Consider the following 18015-nt stretch of genomic DNA (forward strand, 5'->3'; position numbering starts at 1 on the left):
AGATTTCATTATTAAAAAAATACATTTTATAAACTCACAGATTTCATATATGAAAAGTAAAATATTGACTCGTCAGCTGTGTCAAAATAAATCAGACTGGTGTGATCATTTTTGGGTAAACCAGCGATAGTCGTGACATCGCCTTTATTATTCAATTGATGGCAGATGAAGATTATTTGATATGCACTTTTTTAATGAATAATTCTGGAGCTGAACATCATGGTGATGAACCATGTCTGCCACAGCCCCATAATGAGCAGGCGTCCAATTACAGAGACGCAAACCCTTTTTCCCCTCCCTACCTGGTGACATGGATTTTTTGTGAGCTGGTGGGAATCATACATATGATGGTACGTCATAAAATGTAAGTAAACGCTGGGAACACACTGTGTCGCTGGCAGTGTGTTTAAATGTCAGTCATGGTCTGAAGGAGTTACATTTTGATGCCAGTGTCTTTCAGTCATGGACTCACCTGTTATGCCTCCATGTGGCAGCTCATGGACCCTGGGAGACTAAAAACCAGGCCACATCAGCAAGGCCACATCAGCAGGGGCACATCAGCAGGGGCACATCAGCAGGGGCACAGTTACACGTTTTCGGAATTCTTTATTGAACACTTTTTTCAAGCACTTCTATTATTTGAGGAAAGACAAAAAGCCTGATTTAAACCCAGAACACATGACAGGCTTTCGCTGTCCCTTTTCTGCAATTTCTGTAGTAAATCTTTTAAAACTGAGTAAAATGACGGTATCTAAGTGTCAGCCATGATAGGAACTGGTCCAGTTCTCCAAATGATAAGGAAAGGAGGTTGAATGCTTCCTATCTTATCTCCTTTAGCATAGGAAACACTGGACACAAAACACAATTCCTTGCTGCTACATTTAAAGTGAAGCACTGTTGTAGTTTCACCACAGCAGGCCAACATAAATGTAGAAACAACAGAGAAACTGTTTATGTTTGTCACTCAATCCAGAACTGATGGAAATCCTAGTCTGATTGACTGAAACCCAAATCCATAAATATAGATTTATTCTCTTTAAATCAGTTAGGAGTCATCATGAAGAACAAGCAGACTGAATTTATAGTTAACAATATCATCATCATAACAAAATACTATCGCCTATACATAAATGTTTCACTAAATTCTCTCCAGTGTAAAACACTAAAAATGAATTTTCTCGACTTTACAACTGTATAAAAATGTCAAAAGCACCTGTCTGGAAACTCTATACACTATGAATATAATTTATTCTGATCTCTTGCCCAGTTCCTTATTTCTATTTAATAATTATTTTAATGGCTCAAATTTCTCTACTTGTGTATTTCTGCCATGTTATCTTTTTTCAACATTTCGATCCTGTTTGCTTTGTTTTTGTGGTTATGAATGGAGGATTTATCCTCCAAGTGTAATAAATAAAGTTAGTTTTAAAAAACTATTTTATAATTTGTATAATTAATTTGAAAATGTTACTATATGTGTTGTAACTGTTTTTGAACGCAGTCTAATTTTTTGAGCTGCGCTCTCTAGTAGGCCAACTTGTAGTGCACTGTTTGTTGCTACATTTGTCAATATAAACACTCAAATTAATAAGTGGAAGTATGGAAGTACGGGGTTTGAGGCAGCACCACATTTACGAGTGACACGCCCTTTAATTTCGAGTTTCAAATTAGCTTTAACTGTTGCACCTAACGTCAATGTTTTGTGAATACATACCTATTTAACAAATATTTTGACTACATCTCGCTAATTAACTCTTCATTATTCAGCTCCATCGTGATAAAAGGAGATATATTTTCGCCTGTTAATGGCTCTGTTTTCAGTGGCTGCCGTTCTCCCTCACGTTTATGACTGAGTTAAGTAGGCACTCTGTGGACGCGCATATCATCACCACGTAATTAATATCACCAGAAAATCTGTGACACAGCATCCTGCCAACAAACAACAGGGTCCAAATGGCTTAACGCTGATGACAGTGTAAAACGGGAATCCAACTGAATCTCCGTCACAGGTGAAAAATAAGATTTACAGACACCGGGAGTGACCGTCGTTGTTCATTCCGCCGAGCTAGCTGCCCAGAACAGGTAAACTATCTACACGCAACTCGCTGCACTGTAGCTAGTCCAGTTAGCGGTAGCGGCTAATGCTAACGTTACCTAGTTTTGTAACAGCTATTGAGCAATAAATGTTTCCTTAATTAAATCTCATGTAAGCATTAATGCAAAACGTCTTAATGCAATTAATTTGTATTCTTACGGGGAAAGCCGAGCAGTCTAAACCAAAGCTAACTTTGCTAGCGTTAGCTGCATTCTTTTCTATGGTTATTCAAATGGTGTGTAACGTATTAGATGAGCTAACGACAATCGCCTGCGCAGAAATAGCTTATCTTAACGATTTCTTTAGACAGCCAACGTTAATTTGTGACTTTGTGGCCGTCCGTAGGGTATTGTTGTTTTTATCTATCAAATTCCCTTTGCACACGAAGGTAACATTAATTCACACTTGATTCAATTTTAATACGGCCTTGCTGGGAAAAGTACGTGAACGGTCGACGGTTTCCAAAATAATATTTGGTTATAAACACTGCGACCGTTTACCAGTATAGATATTTTCAGGCGTTTCTCAGTTTATTCTATTAACTTGTAATACTTGTCTTAATAAGCCATCCATCCATGCAAATCATAATGAATTGGAAGGCATGCTGGGAAATGTGATCTGCTTTACAGGAGCCTGGTGAAATTATATGAATAACATTAACAAAGCTCTAATGTTGTAGATTTTGTTGTCAATTCTATTCTATTTCATGTGGGTTAGTGCTGCTGCAGGGTGTTCATTGTTACTTCCTTTTTGCAGTCAAGAATGGAGCCATCAGAGCAGTCAGGCCCACAGTCAGACTCTCAGGATGTCAATCCTGTGTTTCTGCAGCAGCTCAGAGAACTGGACATCCCAGAGGAGGCAGCCAAACAGGTGGGACAGTAGACTCCCGGTATTTAGGCCACATTTACACCAACTTCCAATAATAATTATGACTGGGAATGTTGTGTTTTTCTGAAAGCTGTGGTATATGTGACAGTAAATAATACTGTAATGTCTGAAATGAAATTGATGATGTATTTTTTATCATGCACATTATTATGTGTCACCAACCTGGCATCTAGCTGATTCTGCAAGATCACCCATTATATGGCCCTGGGGCCTTTGGGATTTGGACTGTTTAGCATTTGGATATATTTGTGACAGGGGTCCAAGTGCTTTGATTTTGATACTGCTGCAGAATCGAATCAGGTGGTAGCCAGGCTATAGCTTTATTGCAGTCACATCCAACTGCTCAGAACCACCAATTATTGAATATCCCAAATAATAATTTCATATTATTTGAGCAATGTGAGTAAACCAGCTATAAAGGTGAGCATTTAATTGAATAAATGTATTGCTTAGTTTAACTTTTGTCTGTCAAAATGATGGCAGGTATGACCAGGTAAAAATTCACTGCTTTATTCTCTGACTTTTTTTTATTGTTTCTCATGACCTCAGGCACTTCTGCACACTCGGAATGTGTCTGCCGAGGAGGCGGCAATGTACTACTTCAACAAGCTGGAGAATGAGGTGCCCATAAGCTAGCCTTAGTCCCCACAGGTACACCTTGGTACATTAGACCTTGTGGAGTTCGTCCAAAACCATATCTCAGTGTCTCTTTTTGTCCTCTCTGACTCGCAGGAGGAGGGAGATGATGACCTAATGTTCAAGATGGTGTTTGTGGTGAACATGGATCTTGCCATGGGTGTTGGCAAGGTAAGTCTAGTGGTGTGGATGTGTTCTGTGTTCATGTACATGATCCATCTTGAAGAAAGTGTTTTTAACAATAGCTCAAATTGTGGAAGAACTTTTTATCCCTTCCTCTTTTTTTTTTTTTTTTTTTTTTTTTTTTTAGCTCTTAAGGTCTTGCATTCAATCACCCCTATCTCTGGTTTTACACTGAGGTAAAGCTGCAATGTGCTCTGTTATTTCACAAAATCTGTCTTTAATTTGCATTATCAGGTCAACTTCTTTCAATAATGAACACCTACCAGGTTCTGTGGCCTTTTGCTCGGAGTAGGAGTGGGCTATGCTCATATCGTTAGCACTGAAACATTTCATGCAAATTCTGTTTTTAAGAAGAATTTCCAAATCAGTTGTTTTTAGTGCAGTTATTTTTTCCAAATTCAGGGTGTAACTTTATTTGAACTTGGTCAGAAACAGCACATAGAGGCCATTTTCAGTACGGCTGAAAACTTTCACAGATTGCTGTTTAGGTGCAATCCCTGCTGTGTGTTTGTGCAGGTGGCAGCCCAGGTTGGCCATGCTGCTGTAGGTTTGTACCAGGCTCTACAGGAGAAGAACAGCTGGAGGGAGATGGCCTGGAAGTGGGACCACAGTGGGTAAGTTAGTAGGCGATGTGCAGAAAAGTCATGCATTTGTTATATATCTTGTATGAAAACCTCTACTTACATTTTGAATTACATAACTTTCAGGTTATGTAAATCTTTATTATTTCACTATTACTAACCACACATTTAACAACAAATAACTCAAGGAAAGCACAAGTTAGCTATTTGAAAATGATTAACAGTAATAATCTTTAACTTTCTATGCCATGTTAAGGCTTTTTAGGTGCCCATATCTAAAGCCCTGCCAACTTCAGCATCGCAGTTTTTGTTTTAGGAAGAGCAAGCTTGTTCTACTGCTGCTATCTGTAGAAATCCAAGGTGGTAGTCCAGTGGTGTTTCATTTTGTGAAGCGTTCAAACGCTGTACTTTCAGTTTAATTACAGTACAGTTTAATTTAAGAGGGTGGTTTGAGTCGATTTTTTTTTTTTGGAAGAAGGTAAACCTTCAACTGTGTCAGGATGAGATGCTGCCTTTGCCTTTTCCTTCTCCAGTCTTTGCTCTAACGTGCGTCTTTTCCCTGCCACCTTTCTGGGCTCTCTATACCCGTTTCTCAGTTTGGTTTGTAAAATTGCTCAATGTATAGTGTTTCGTTGCTGAAATTGTTGACTACAGAAATGTTTTTTATATAAACTCACAAAGCACTTTATTAGAAACACCATACAAATACTGGGTAGTTCCTCCTTTGCCCCCAAATCTTCCTCAGTTTTTTGTGGCATGGATTCTACTAGGGCTGTCCCAAACGATTATTTTTTAAACGATTAACGATAAACGATTATTTTTTTATTAACCTAACAGTAATTTTATTGCAATTATTTTCAGGTTAGTCATTTAATATAACAATTTGCTCCGTCCAACATCTTGACTCGCTGCACCATGGTGTTTCCTCTTTATGTGCTCGTGCATGACTGTCGTGCTAGAGTGATATGCCAGATGCACTTTGCAGAGTCTGCAGACTAACGCACTGTTGGTGTCAAGATTAAAGTATTCCCAAACTTTGGAGGACCGTGTGCGAGCCTTTTTGGCCGCGTGTTGCTCCACACGCTCCGTCGTACTGCTGGTAGACGCCACCGTGTTGTTCAAATAGATTACACAGACGCAAATCATTCACGTAGTCAATGACTTCAATTACGTCACCGCGTTGTCCCAGTCCGTGCGCTGCGCTTGTATCCGGGTAAACCAAAGACGATGGATATAAACGGTCCCATTAGAAAGTTCCGGTCTTGTTCTATGAACATTTACCCTGTGTGGTTTTACACGACGCGTCAACACTAAAATTCCACGTCGAATAATTTTTATAATCGACAACGTCGATTACGTCGGATAATCGTCCCAGCCCTAGATTCTATAATATTCCTTTGAGACTCTGCTCCATGTTGGTCATAATTTCTGTAGATTTTTCATCGTCACATTCATGCTACGAATCCTTCATTTTACAACATCCCAAAGGTGTTCTATTGGATTGAGATCTGGGGACAGCAGAGGACATTGAAGTTCACTGAACTCATTGACAATTTGTGCTTTGAGACATGTACTATCATGCTAGAGGTAGCCATTCAAAAATGGGTAAATTGTGGTAATAATGGGATGCACACGGTCCTTAAAAGGATGATTGATTGGTATCAAGGGGCCTAGAGTGTGCCAAATAAATATTCCTCACACCATTACACCACCAGCAGCCTGGACTTTTGACACAAGGCAGGTTGGGTCCATGGATTCATGCTGCTGATGCCAAATTCTACTACTCGCTGGATGCTGGATGATTTTTGTTTTTCAGCCATTCTGAGTAAAAACTGTAGAGACCCGCCTGGCACCAACAATCACGTTGTGGTCACTGAGATAATTTTTCCGCATTCTGATGATTGATGTGAACATGAACTGAAGCTCTCGACCTGTACTTGAAGGAATTTATGCATTGCACTGCTGCAACGTTTGGCTGATTGGATGATTACACGAATAAGTAGGTGTACAGGTGACGCTAATAAAGTGCTTGGTGTGTGTATATATTTTTTGCTATCATTTATAATACTGTTGAAAAATTAATTCAGTCTTGGTGTTGACAGAGCCAAGAAGGTTGTCGTCCAGGGTACCAATGTGGCTCATCTACTGGAGCTGCAGGCCCTGGCCATGAGCCTCAGCCTGCCCACTTACCTGGTCCAAGATGCTGGGCTTACCCAGGTAAGGGACACATGCCATTTTCAAAGTTGTCTTTTGAATAAATGTCTTTTTTAGGCACCAGTAATCATTTTCAAAATAGTTGCACTGTTAGTATGAATATATTTGGTAAAAAAAAAATTGATATTGATTTTGTCAGTATTGCCCAATGCTGTGGTGTGAACACATTTGAGAATTTCATCACTAAACCAACCCCTGTTGTTTTTGGCAGGTGGAAGCTGGGTCCCGCACTGTCCTGGCCATCATGGGCGAGGAGGAGATTGTGAACAATGTCACTGGGAGTCTGAAGTTACTGTAAGGGGCTCAAACCCACAGTGGGGAGGCATGGCTCTGCAGTTCCACAAAGCAACCAGCAGAGGGCAGAAATATCCCAGCCACAGGGAGAGTCTTGGCATGCAAGAGTGTAACAACCTTTAAAAAAGACCTGAAGAACAAGGGGAAACAAGACATGTCCCAGCACCAGAAAAAAACACTCTCAGCCATTTGTTTCCCTTTCATTCTTTTTATGAGCTGCTTTGTCAGCCATTGGGAGCAGGAGGGAAGAGAGACCGGTTCTTCACAAGGCATCAAGATGAAGGCATTGAAATTTCTTGTTCTGGTGACCTTTCTCTTTTCTAAACAGGCCACCTACTTAAGAGTCTTATTAGAAACGTAATTGTTTTTCAAAATTGTCTCAAAATTGTTTCAAAAACTGTAATTGTCCAGTTTCAGATATGGCAAAGTCAAATCAAATAGTTTTGGTGGTAGACCAATATTATAGTTGTGCTTATACAAGGGGCCATGTACTGTAGACTGAAACATAATGGAATTAGAATTATACCCATAGCAGATGTAGTATTTGCCTGTTGTATTCACTACTCCTGAGTGAAGGCTAACTTATTAAATGATAACATGTGAACACTCATTTTTGACATTTAAATAATTTTGTGTCTGTAAGCAACTATTCTCTGAAAGATCCCTATCCTATAGACTCAGTAACATTACTTATTATTGATAAATGGCTGTATTTTATATACATACGCCTGTTTGAGCCATAAACCGTATAATCTGTGGTGTGCTATCCTAAGCAGTATGCACAATTACTGGACTTTGTTGTATTGTTTCTTTTTTTTCTTTATGCAAAAGAAAAGATCCTAAATTATAATTTTTGGATTTATCTTTCTAACTTTATGCACTCTGACTGCTTGTGGTGGATAAATTACAATAATGAATCGACTTACAGCTTGAAAGAATGCAAATGATTGTGTGTATGAGTATTGTTGTGGACGTGAACAGTCTTGCACACTAATAATCTTAATACACAAAGAATGTTATGTGTCTTTTGTTCGTAGTAACAAATATTTGTGGGCATGAGCTGCCACTTGCAGAATTCTTTATCTTACTGTCAAAGATTTTATTTGTAACAGAAGTTGTGGCAGTGTCATGCATGCAATATAAAATGTGTATTTGAACAGACCATTGAAATCCCAAAGTTATGTCAATTGTGTCCACACTTTGATACCTCTTGTGTCATACAGTCATTTGTGAGTGCTTCAGACTATGGAGACAATTAAAATGCCTCCAGATTAAGAACAAGCAGTTTGAGTCGTGTTTTCACCTGACTATGCTCGAGCTCTGGCAGTGAAAGCAGTGTGGGGGAGGGTCAGACACTGCCATGTTGCAGAGCTTGGTTTGGGCTGGCCATATGACACTGCTGTTTCACTTCAGTAACAAAGGCAGCATTGTGAAACATGGCTACTCCCAGTCCCTACCATGGCAGTCCGGCTGGGAAACATGTAACCTGTCCTTCAGTTATTAACCTCATTAGGTTTTTGTGTTATTTAGGGAAAAACCAGAGAAGATACCAGGGACGGGAAAGGGGATACGTAACGTTATATTAAGAACAACAAAAAAAAAAAGTATATTTATACACTGACCGGTGAGGTTATAACTAATGTCAAGCAGAAAGATATGTCGAGTCACTTATGTGCTGTTATCGGTTGCTGTGGGGCCAGGTGTTGATAACACTTGATAATACACATATACGTTCAGGATTAGTTAACTGTGTTTACACCTTTCCCTATTTTGAATTCATTCAAATTCAAAATTTAACGTTTGTAATAACGGCTACAACACACATTCCATAACCGTTGTGATAGTCTGTGAGTACGCAAAGTGTTTACCCTACTAGTCGTAAAAAAGTGACAGTAGGGAGCCTAGTGTTATACTATATGTTACAGTCTCAGTCTTAATATGTAGGCCCCGCGACCGCAATGTAGTTTTTTTAATTATTGTGTCTATCTCATCGCTCGTCAGACCTCTGCAACAAATGACGTTGGCATTTATCACCACAGCCAATCCAAGGTCTCCCCCCAAGTCTCATGACATGACAAGAAACCAATCACGTCATTGTGACATTTGTTTATAAATATCGCAGTCCACATGTCAAAATTATTCTTTACTTGTATCTGTTGAAAATAACGTCTCCGTTTGTAAACTTAGTGTGTGTATGGGGGGTTGGGCTGTAAGCAATAATCTTTTTAACAAGAAGCAAAGGCTAAATGCTAACATCACAGCAAGGTTAACCTCATTATTTCGTCAGCTCCTTTACAGCAGCTCCCAGATTTTTTTATTTTACTGAGCCGCTGCTGATAATGGTATTTTCGTTGTGTCTGTCACTATTTCTGTATGAGGAAGTGTGGGAAGAGACTGATTTAGGCAGCGGGAACAGAAGTAGGAGGGACCAGTAATATGTAGATGCAATCCAGGAGCCCTGGTCAATTTCCCTGTCCAACCCTTACCAGATGCTACCAGAGCGACACCTCATACTCCATTAATCTGACATACCGGTAGGTGGGGCTGACCCAGCGGGCTAACCCTGCCTCTGGTGTCCCTGGAACTGGGCCCCAGAGACCCCTTGTAGCTAACGCTTCCTACTATGTATTGGTATCAAAGCTCCTTCCACAGTAGATAGATGAATGTAACCCTCAAATAAAAAAACAATAATTCCACTAACGAATTAAAATTAATTCCATGGCATTTGAATTTAATATCGAGCATTTCCCGAAACTTTAAAGGTAAAGATCCTCTGTTGGGTGTCAAATTAAGTCCCGAATCCAGCCATTCTCTATAGCTCGCCTTCTTGTATGCCATCAGTATACGCACATCATAATGGAACTGAATTTTCACACCCCTCCTCAAAGTAGTGACTGGCCCGCGTCACGTAGTTGACGCAAAAAGAAATAATCGATGCTGTAATTCACCAATGACTTACATGTATAGCTCTTGTATAACAAGACTGACACATTGTTGTCAAATCATCGGCGAGAGGCGGGATTTCACAGCAAGGGCCGCCCAAGGAGAGAGCCCCTGCTCGGTCGCCAGGGAAACCCCGTGGCGTGGTTGTGTGTCAGTTTCACTGGAACCCGCGATGCCGGTGAGGAGGGGGATGGGCGCCTCTGCGAATGTAAGGACCCAAGACAGAATCAGAGCCCTGTATGACATAGAGCAGCATATACCCCATTATAAATAGCGACTGTAAATATACAATACACAAAAATAAATGGATTTATCCACCGGGGATCTATAATAGCCACTCAATGGATGCACTGCACCTTAACAGGACAGGGAATTTAACTTTCCGCCTATGCGTTGGAGACACATAAAGAAGTTTGTTTCCTACCCCTGGAGAGGGAGCTACTTTTAAGGGCAAAGGATACAGGAGACTCCGAGGCCGAGGTACAGGCCTACTGGTCTGGTTGGATTTGATGTTGGGATACTCTAATGACTTCCTACTGTACATGAATTTGCCTCGTTTGTACAAGTTCGGAATGCCTCTTTAGGTGAGTACCTTAAATCTTTGATAATTATTTATATTACCCTCGATAATTTGAGAGGGCAATATAAATTACAGACACTAACTAACCGTGTTTTCAGTGAGCCAAACATAGCTATGATGCTAACCAACTTAGCTAGCTAACTACTTAGCGTCCACATAAGTTTATTAGAACAAGTTTGTTGCCCCACAATCTTTCCACTTTCAAGTGGCTTGCTTGGCTGGCTAAAAGGTCCTCATGTTGATGGTCTGCCTTGCAGGGTTGCTCTTGGCTGTGTCTGGACTGATCTTCCATGGTTTTTGGTCTTCTCCTCGTGTTGTTTTCGATAGCGAGCTTGTTGGGAATCCACCACATTACTAGCTTTAGAACAGCCAACATTATAACATCACTTTAAGCAACAATGTTCCCGAAGCTGTTGACGCCATTCTTTCAAGTTTTCAGGAGCTTTGAGTCGTATAACGTTTCATCTTTTAGTGGTGTCCTCAGTTTTTTTTTTTCAGTTTTCGTACCAGGAATAAACCAGTCACACTTGGCTATCGTTATCACGTTACATTATTAATTAGAGGAACTATGTTTTGCCCAAAGGCAACTAAGCTACAAATGGGTGTCGTTTTGAAGCATTAATAAATAAATCTTGGTTCGTTGAGCAAGTTTGATAACATGTTTCTGTAGAGGCTTAACATACCTTAACATGACATAGCCAAAACAAAATCAGCAGCACGTTATAAGAACTTTATTTGTCTATGTTGCATTGTTATTATTAGGTTACATTTGAAAGTTTAACAGACCTGGAACCCATCTATTGGGCTCGGAAGTTTGAGATCAGACCGCGTTGGGTAATGTCTAAACTTGTTTTGTTTGAACCAGAAACAAATTGTTGCATTGCGCTTTTACCAGTAGTATTTTAAATGTTGCTTTGGGTCCGTGAAACTGTCAAATGTATGGAAGTTATTCAAGGCATAATGTGGAATTAGATCATTATTGGCGACTCATGTTAGCTAAGCAACCAGCTGCTGTGTTGGTTAACGTTAGCAGGCAAGCCATAGGCAACAAATGCTAAAGTAGCTATTTAGCTAACTTTTTGGATGTTTTCCAGATGATTGTGTCCTTATTTGGAACCAGTATTTTACAGAATACAAATTGTGTATACACCTGAAAACTTAGTTGCAAACCGTTGCTATTTTACAGTGGATTTTTGGACAAATACTTTAAAAAAAAAAAAAAAAAGAAAAGAAAATAGGGTGTCTGCACCATGGTTAGCTACATCACGTTAATGCATTCGTCTCTGGCAACAACCCTAACTTCGTTCAATCGTGTGAATCAAGCCCGGTTGTGTTTTCTCTATTTGTGCTCGTTCTTATTTTCTGCTTGAGGGGTCCAATAATCAGAAAACCAGATCTGCTGGTTAGTGACTTGCTGTTCTTCACCTCCCCCACCTACCAACCCCCAGCCTCGGTGGCGGTTAAGAGATATGGGTGGTATTTTGAAGGGGAGCTCTTGTTTCCTTTTTTAGCCTCCATTTTTTATTTCAACGTGTGAGCAAGGGCGAGAAGCATTGTTGATCCGGAATGTAGTAATCACAAGTCCCGTAGGTAGAGTTAAAGACGCCGTAGCTGTTAAATTTTTAAACACCATTGCGTTGTTTGATAATTCATATCTTTTCTTGATTATGAGAAAATGCTACCATTTCACATACACACGTTGGTTTCAGGGATCAAAATCCGCTCTCAAGATTAAGCTATGACTTGTCATTTTCTTGGTGTGGTTGATCATAATGTTGAGGCAAAATTAAACACAACATGAGAACTCTCGAGTTTGCGATAACAACCGCTGATAGTGATACTAGCAAAGGGTCGAGTGGTTAAATAGCGCCTCATCATCTTGTGATATGTTTTTGTGAGGTTTTAAATGTATTTGGACCTCCCGTTTTCCAAGCACAATGGCTGCCCTAACTGTCCCTGGAGTAGCTGTGATCAACTCAGCTGCACCACGAAGACTGGAGCGGCGTAAGGCCGGAGCAGTGGGCACAGCAAGCACAGAGAGAGGAGCTGTTACTTTGTCTATCCGACGTGTTTAGGTCACTTAATGTGGCACGAGTTACGTGACTATCTCCCTGCAGTTGTATTTATGTCAGACTTGTTGTAAATTCAGCTGGTCATACTCACAAGCCATATTTTTCTTTCTACTCAGTCAAAATCTTCTATTGAAACCGAATGCTTCAATATAAGCGGAGAACTAAATCTGGTGTCAGGTTGAATCCCTGTTAGCCATAAGTGTTGTTTGCTTTCTCACTAAGAGTATTGTGCTTGCTAATCAAGTGTATTCCAAACAAGCTTGTTTAGAAATCCACTTGCTTAATCTATTTGAGTTTGGAAATGTATGTGTCGCTTCAAGTAAGAATGTATTTTTTTTCTGAGCAGTAGTCGACCTTGCTTTAAGAGTACAAAGATTACAGGTGTTCGGCCAGTGCCAAGAATTCGGATTGATCTTGAAGCCTGTTGGAAGCCAGATTGCAATGTGCTGAGCCTTGTTTTCACTGGTTGTGACTGACATTCTCTGAATATGTTTCACATCTTTTAATAGACTGTGTGGGCTGCCGCTTGCAAACTTGGCCACTCAGAACCATTGGAAACATGAGCCCCTCCAGTACTCCCCTTGACCTGACCCTTCTTGTTGTCTTGAACAAACACTGTGATCTCTAACAGAGAAAAAGACTTGTACACAGCTAAGTAAGAAATGCAAGGAGTATTTGGAACACAGACAAGCACACAATGGTGTACCTTCTTAACTCAACAGGCCACCCTGGGGAAGCTAAGAATGTACTGTTTGGCTGCTTGTTGCTGCTCTGTCGTGAACTGACCTGCCATGTTGGTTATGTAGGCCTCAAGTGAGATACATGTGTAAGTGGCGTTGAGTTTAAACAGTTAGTGAAAGCAGACTATCTTCAAGAGCAGCACTGTACTCCATGTGTGTATCTGTCTGCAAGATACAGACCCTTTTTTCCCATTATGGGCCTCTGAAACTTTGGCGGTCTGAGGAATGAGCAGACATGCAAGGTTAGCCTGGCCCAGTTTTCTGTTTACTAAGGAAATAAAGTCTGTCAGTCTCATTCATATTCACAGAGTGATTACATACCAAAAGAATGTGATTGTTGGGTGACATGCTCTTGAAAACATGATTTGAATGGGCAAGCATTGTTTTCTGATGAGTCTGGATCACGCTATGTACAGAATTTTAACCTGGGTTTGTGTGTGTGCTTGTAAAAGAGGGAGTGAAGTTGGATGTTGGCCCGTCTCCAAAAGAAGAAGACAGGATTCTGTTTCAGTGCCTACGCTCGAGAGAGAGGGAGAGAGAGAGAGAGAGAGATCAGCGGGCGTTGCTGTGAGGAATATGAGGGAGAAACCCTGTCCTTTTGCTTTTCATTTGTATGCTGATGACACATCATTACACAGAGGGCAGGTGTAGCTATTGATATGTTAATAAGGCCTCATGTGTGTTGTGCCAAGCCAGTGTTGTGGATCTACACCTGTATAGAAGCAGAAAGATTAAATTCACATAAATGAGAAGCAGACAAGTAAAATTTGGGTCTGAATTATAGTTTTACTGCACTTCTTTTTACTACAGTGTAGAAATGGTGTATAACAAATATTAATATGTCTATTAACAGCTATACAATGCATGTCTCAATTTTTTAATGTATATCATGTGGATTGATTTCTTGGTTGCTTGTTTAGGCTGACTTGATACCTCCTGCCTTTCATTTTCTGAACAGATATAGCAACAATCTATCTACCTTCCCCTCTCTTTAGCTTCTCATCTGCAGCTGCTGTGTGTTCTGTGCCTTCGGTCTTGCACAATGGGGTTAAAAACAAGTCGCTCTGACGCCTGCTTCATCTGTGTATTCCTATTGGTGCAGGAGCTCTGGAGTTGCTCCAATGGGGCGAGGCATTTTCTTGGCACTGGGGGAGCGGTGTTGCAGTGGGCTGTGCTGGGTAATTCTGTTTTGTGCCGAGAAGCAATGCTTCTTGGGAGAATAATGGAGGAGGAGGAGGCTGGGGAAAAAAACAAGGCCAAAAGGGGGTGAGGCAGGCAATCTACGTAATAATCTTTCCCTCTCTCTGCTCTCTCTCTCTCTCTCCTGTTCTTGTTTTATTGTACCCTTATGTTTTGCCCTTCGTTTCCTTTCCTTTCTCTCTGTCATGCTGCCTGTCCTGCTTTCTTGTGATACTTGTGTATAGCACAACAAAAGCTCACCAATATTCAGAGTTTCTGTCTCTGTGCCTTTTAAACTGCAGGTAGCCATTTTAGGCTTCACCACATATACCTCTTCTTTCTTGATTTTTCCAATCCTTTACCTTCTTTCTGTCTCTCTAACTCTTTCTCACAGTCAAGGAGATGAAATAATCAATTAAATAAATCTATGTAAAATATCCAAATGCTTTGTTTGAGGTGAAACCAAGATTACAAAATCTACAAGCACATTTCCAAGTGTATTTGCTCTGAGGGTGTTGTCAGGTAGGGAGAGAGAGCAAATAAGGAGCAGGACAGAAGAAAAACTAAGAGAGTTTTGTAATGTGTAGCAGTACTAAAAAAAAAAAAAGGGGGGGGTGGATGCCTGGTTCCAGGTTTTTCCTCCATAATTCTCCCAAGAAGTGTAACTTCTTTTTATAAGCACCTTGCTCTATCACCTTGAGCAAATGGTTCCTGTTAGGAAGAGTGAGGTGGGAGTTTTGGTTTCTTTTTTATCCATGGCCATTCACTCATTCTTTTAAGACAGGTTTGGGTTAGAAATGGAGCCTCTGAACCTTTTGAACCTATGTTTGTTCCTACCTAATGATTGGCAGCTGTTTATTTACACCCCCCCATCCTCCACCCCTGTCCTCACACACACCTTTCCCATAATTTTGCTTGTGTTCCTAAAGACATTTTAGGCTTGTCGCATTAATTTCATTAACTTCAAAGAGTCAGGGAGGGACAGTTAAAGCCCAGTTCAAAATGGCTGCCAAGTCTCACTGCTTTTATTTGAGTGACACCTTGCAATCTTGCGTTAGCTAGTCTTATATACTGTGTTGTGCTGTAAAAGTTATTGCGAGGTGGAGCCAGGGCAAGCCCTTGTGTCGCTGTGGATAAGACTGTCGGCCAAAAGAGGAAATGGAAATGTCATGTAGATGTCTTTGTCATGTAATGAGATCACATGGTGAGAGACAGAGGGTGTCTCTGGTTTACATTATGCCAGAGCATGAGCTTATCTAACAACAAGATGGCTTTTTTGGGCGTCATGCCTCTGCTAGACTACTACTTGGAGATCATCCCTCTACACATTTGGTAATACACATCGCTTACAGGGAATACTGCCATTGTGAGGACAAACTGTCCCTTTTCTTTAAAGTTTATTAAATATAACATCACAGTAAGCTGTACAGAAGTGAAAATTTTGGTATTTTCGTTTGACTCCCAATTCCTCAGTTTAATTTCCTTTTTCACATTGCTGCTTGCTTGGTTAGGTATTAATGAAAAGTGTTAATTTATTCCATTCATTCCATTAAAAGCATCCTCCTTTCAGTTTGACTTCAGAGGTGAACAGGAAACAGAAGCAGCTCTGACAGAAGTAGTCAAGCCCAAACAGGCAGCAGTATTTTGCTTACACCTTTCTTTTTTTCCCCTCTAGTTTACTGAGTCTCAAACGGACAGTGGCTGGCTTGTTTGCTATGAAACAGATGATTGATTTTGTGTCATGCTGGCCCTGCTGTCAACTGCTCTCTCCCCCACTCCTCTTACAGCACTCACTTGGCCTTTGTTCTCCATTGTGTGTCTCTCATCCCTGATCTGGTCCGGGTCCATTCAGGCAGCTGGACATTGTTGTGTTAATGGCGGGCCATGCTGCGCTCCCAGAACGCTCAACCACTCAGCATGACAACAGCCACATCGCTGTTAGAACTGAAGCTTTATCCGGTGACGATATAACTCAGCCACAGGCCCTCGAAATATAATATACATTTATGACTGTGGTACCAGATGTTTACATCGTTTCCTCACGTCATTTGTTTACCCCCACATCTCCAGCCTGTTCAGGCTAAGCTTTGCAGTTTATATTTTTGTGCAGTTGCCTGAACAGTTGGCTGGTGCCTCAGTCTGATCATAGCCTGCTCTAGGAGTGTTTTCAGCTGGCTGTGCAGCAGCCATATCTGTTTCAGGAAGTTCTGGTAACTTGTAACTGTGGCTGAGAAATGGTTTGTCCCAAGCAGCTGAATGTTGCTTCATGTAATTGTTTTATTTAGTGTTGTTCAGAGAGTTTTGGGGAGACAGGAACACAGTTTGGATTAGGTAGTGATGGAAGTGCTGTCAGTACCGCACTGTTTTTTTTTTTTCTGTGTGGATGTGTGCACTTCCACTTATTTTTGCCTATTGCCTATTCTCTCATTGATTGTGCTCAAACTGTTATATCACCATGACAAGGGAAGCTATAGTAACTGATATTATAATGTACAAATGATGAACTTGGATATTTATGATTCAAATAAATGTGCTGAAGGCTGCCTTTTTGACAAACATACTCTAAAATCACTACACTAAAATCTGGTTCCAGCTGTATGCTTTCCATTTGTGACATATGAAGCACAGCTAGTATGGAGTGGCCAAATGTTTATTATCCCAGTCCCAGTATAATGTATTTTGTGTGTGTCCATCTGTTAACTCTGTCATATTTTAAATGTGTTTGGGTGAGTGTGAAATAAGATCCACAACGAGCTTTGCTTTCTCCCTGGCCACATATCCCATTTGTCTTAAAGCCAGGTCCTATTGATTTGCCTGTTCTTCTTCTTCAGTTTCCTCTTGCTGTAGCTCAGAGTGCAGCCTGACCTGCGTAGTGCTGGGGAACGGCAGATATATTCATATCCTGCCTTGCACAGCAAGCATGTGTGCGGGGGCAGAGTGAGGGGGCTGTTGTAATCTCACTGGACTGGATGTGTTATGGAGGTTTGGTGAGGCACAGGTGGACACTATGTGAGCTGTTCAAACCCAAATTGTATATTTATGTACATGTCCTTCTAGCAGTCTCCTTGAAGCTTTATGTGGAAAAGACACCTTGAATAGACCAATCTGCCATGTTGGGCAATGATTGAAAGCCTTCATTCATCCAGTCAGATACTTATTGTATTCACTGTGTTGGTACCAGTTGTATCAGCCAATTAAAACCGTCTTGAACAAGGCACATATTTAGGTGATTTCCTTTGTTTGTTTGTTGGAAGAGCAGAGAGTATCAAGATGGTCAGAGGAGGAAACATCAGAGACTCAGCCACATGTTTGAGCCTCAGTCAGACCCAGACTCAGATGAGGAGTCTGTTGAGACCAGAACCAGAGACTAGCAGACTTATCAGAACGGTTAGCGCAGTTAGCATCTTTTATTTGTTTATGTTGTTTGTTAGCTTGTAACTGGCAGTGGGTGACACACTGTTAGCTGTTGTGCTGATGCTAACTCCCTCTTTCTGTGCTGACAAGGTTTCAGGTTTATTTAGCCCTGCCCCCTCGTCCCCACAAGTTGTCAGGATTGGTTCCTTAGGTTTGTGTTGATGAAACCCTGGCTGTCTGAATCTGTTGTTATGAG

The 18015-nt window shown here is 40.8% G+C and overlaps 2 protein-coding genes across 7 annotated transcripts in view; both read left to right on the plus strand.

Annotated features, from left to right (window-relative positions):
• The first annotated feature begins 1734 nt into the window (after positions 1-1734).
• On the plus strand, positions 1735-8172 carry si:dkey-19e4.5 (UBA_like_SF and PTH2 domain-containing protein). The gene is made up of 7 exons (XM_056405553.1): positions 1735-2082; positions 2852-2965; positions 3533-3604; positions 3716-3790; positions 4319-4416; positions 6486-6600; positions 6809-8172. The coding sequence occupies exons 2-7, from the start codon at positions 2858-2860 to the stop codon at positions 6893-6895; spliced, it is 555 nt and encodes a 184-aa protein (XP_056261528.1). The 5' UTR covers positions 1735-2082; positions 2852-2857; the 3' UTR covers positions 6896-8172.
• A 1807-nt stretch (positions 8173-9979) lies between these two features.
• Positions 9980-18015, plus strand: part of setd5 (SET domain containing 5) — a 34419-nt gene continuing 26383 nt past the window's right edge. For 3 of the 6 annotated variants that reach the window (XM_056405488.1, XM_056405506.1, XM_056405497.1), the window contains exon 1: positions 9980-10418. The gene's annotated coding sequence lies outside the window, so the exon portion shown is untranslated. The remainder of the gene's footprint in view (positions 10419-18015) is intronic. The other 3 variants (XM_056405514.1, XM_056405530.1, XM_056405541.1) reach the window with 1 other exon arrangement.

Source organism: Seriola aureovittata, chromosome 2 (assembly GCF_021018895.1).
Source record: "Seriola aureovittata isolate HTS-2021-v1 ecotype China chromosome 2, ASM2101889v1, whole genome shotgun sequence".
Lineage (NCBI taxonomy): Eukaryota > Metazoa > Chordata > Actinopteri > Carangiformes > Carangidae > Seriola > Seriola aureovittata.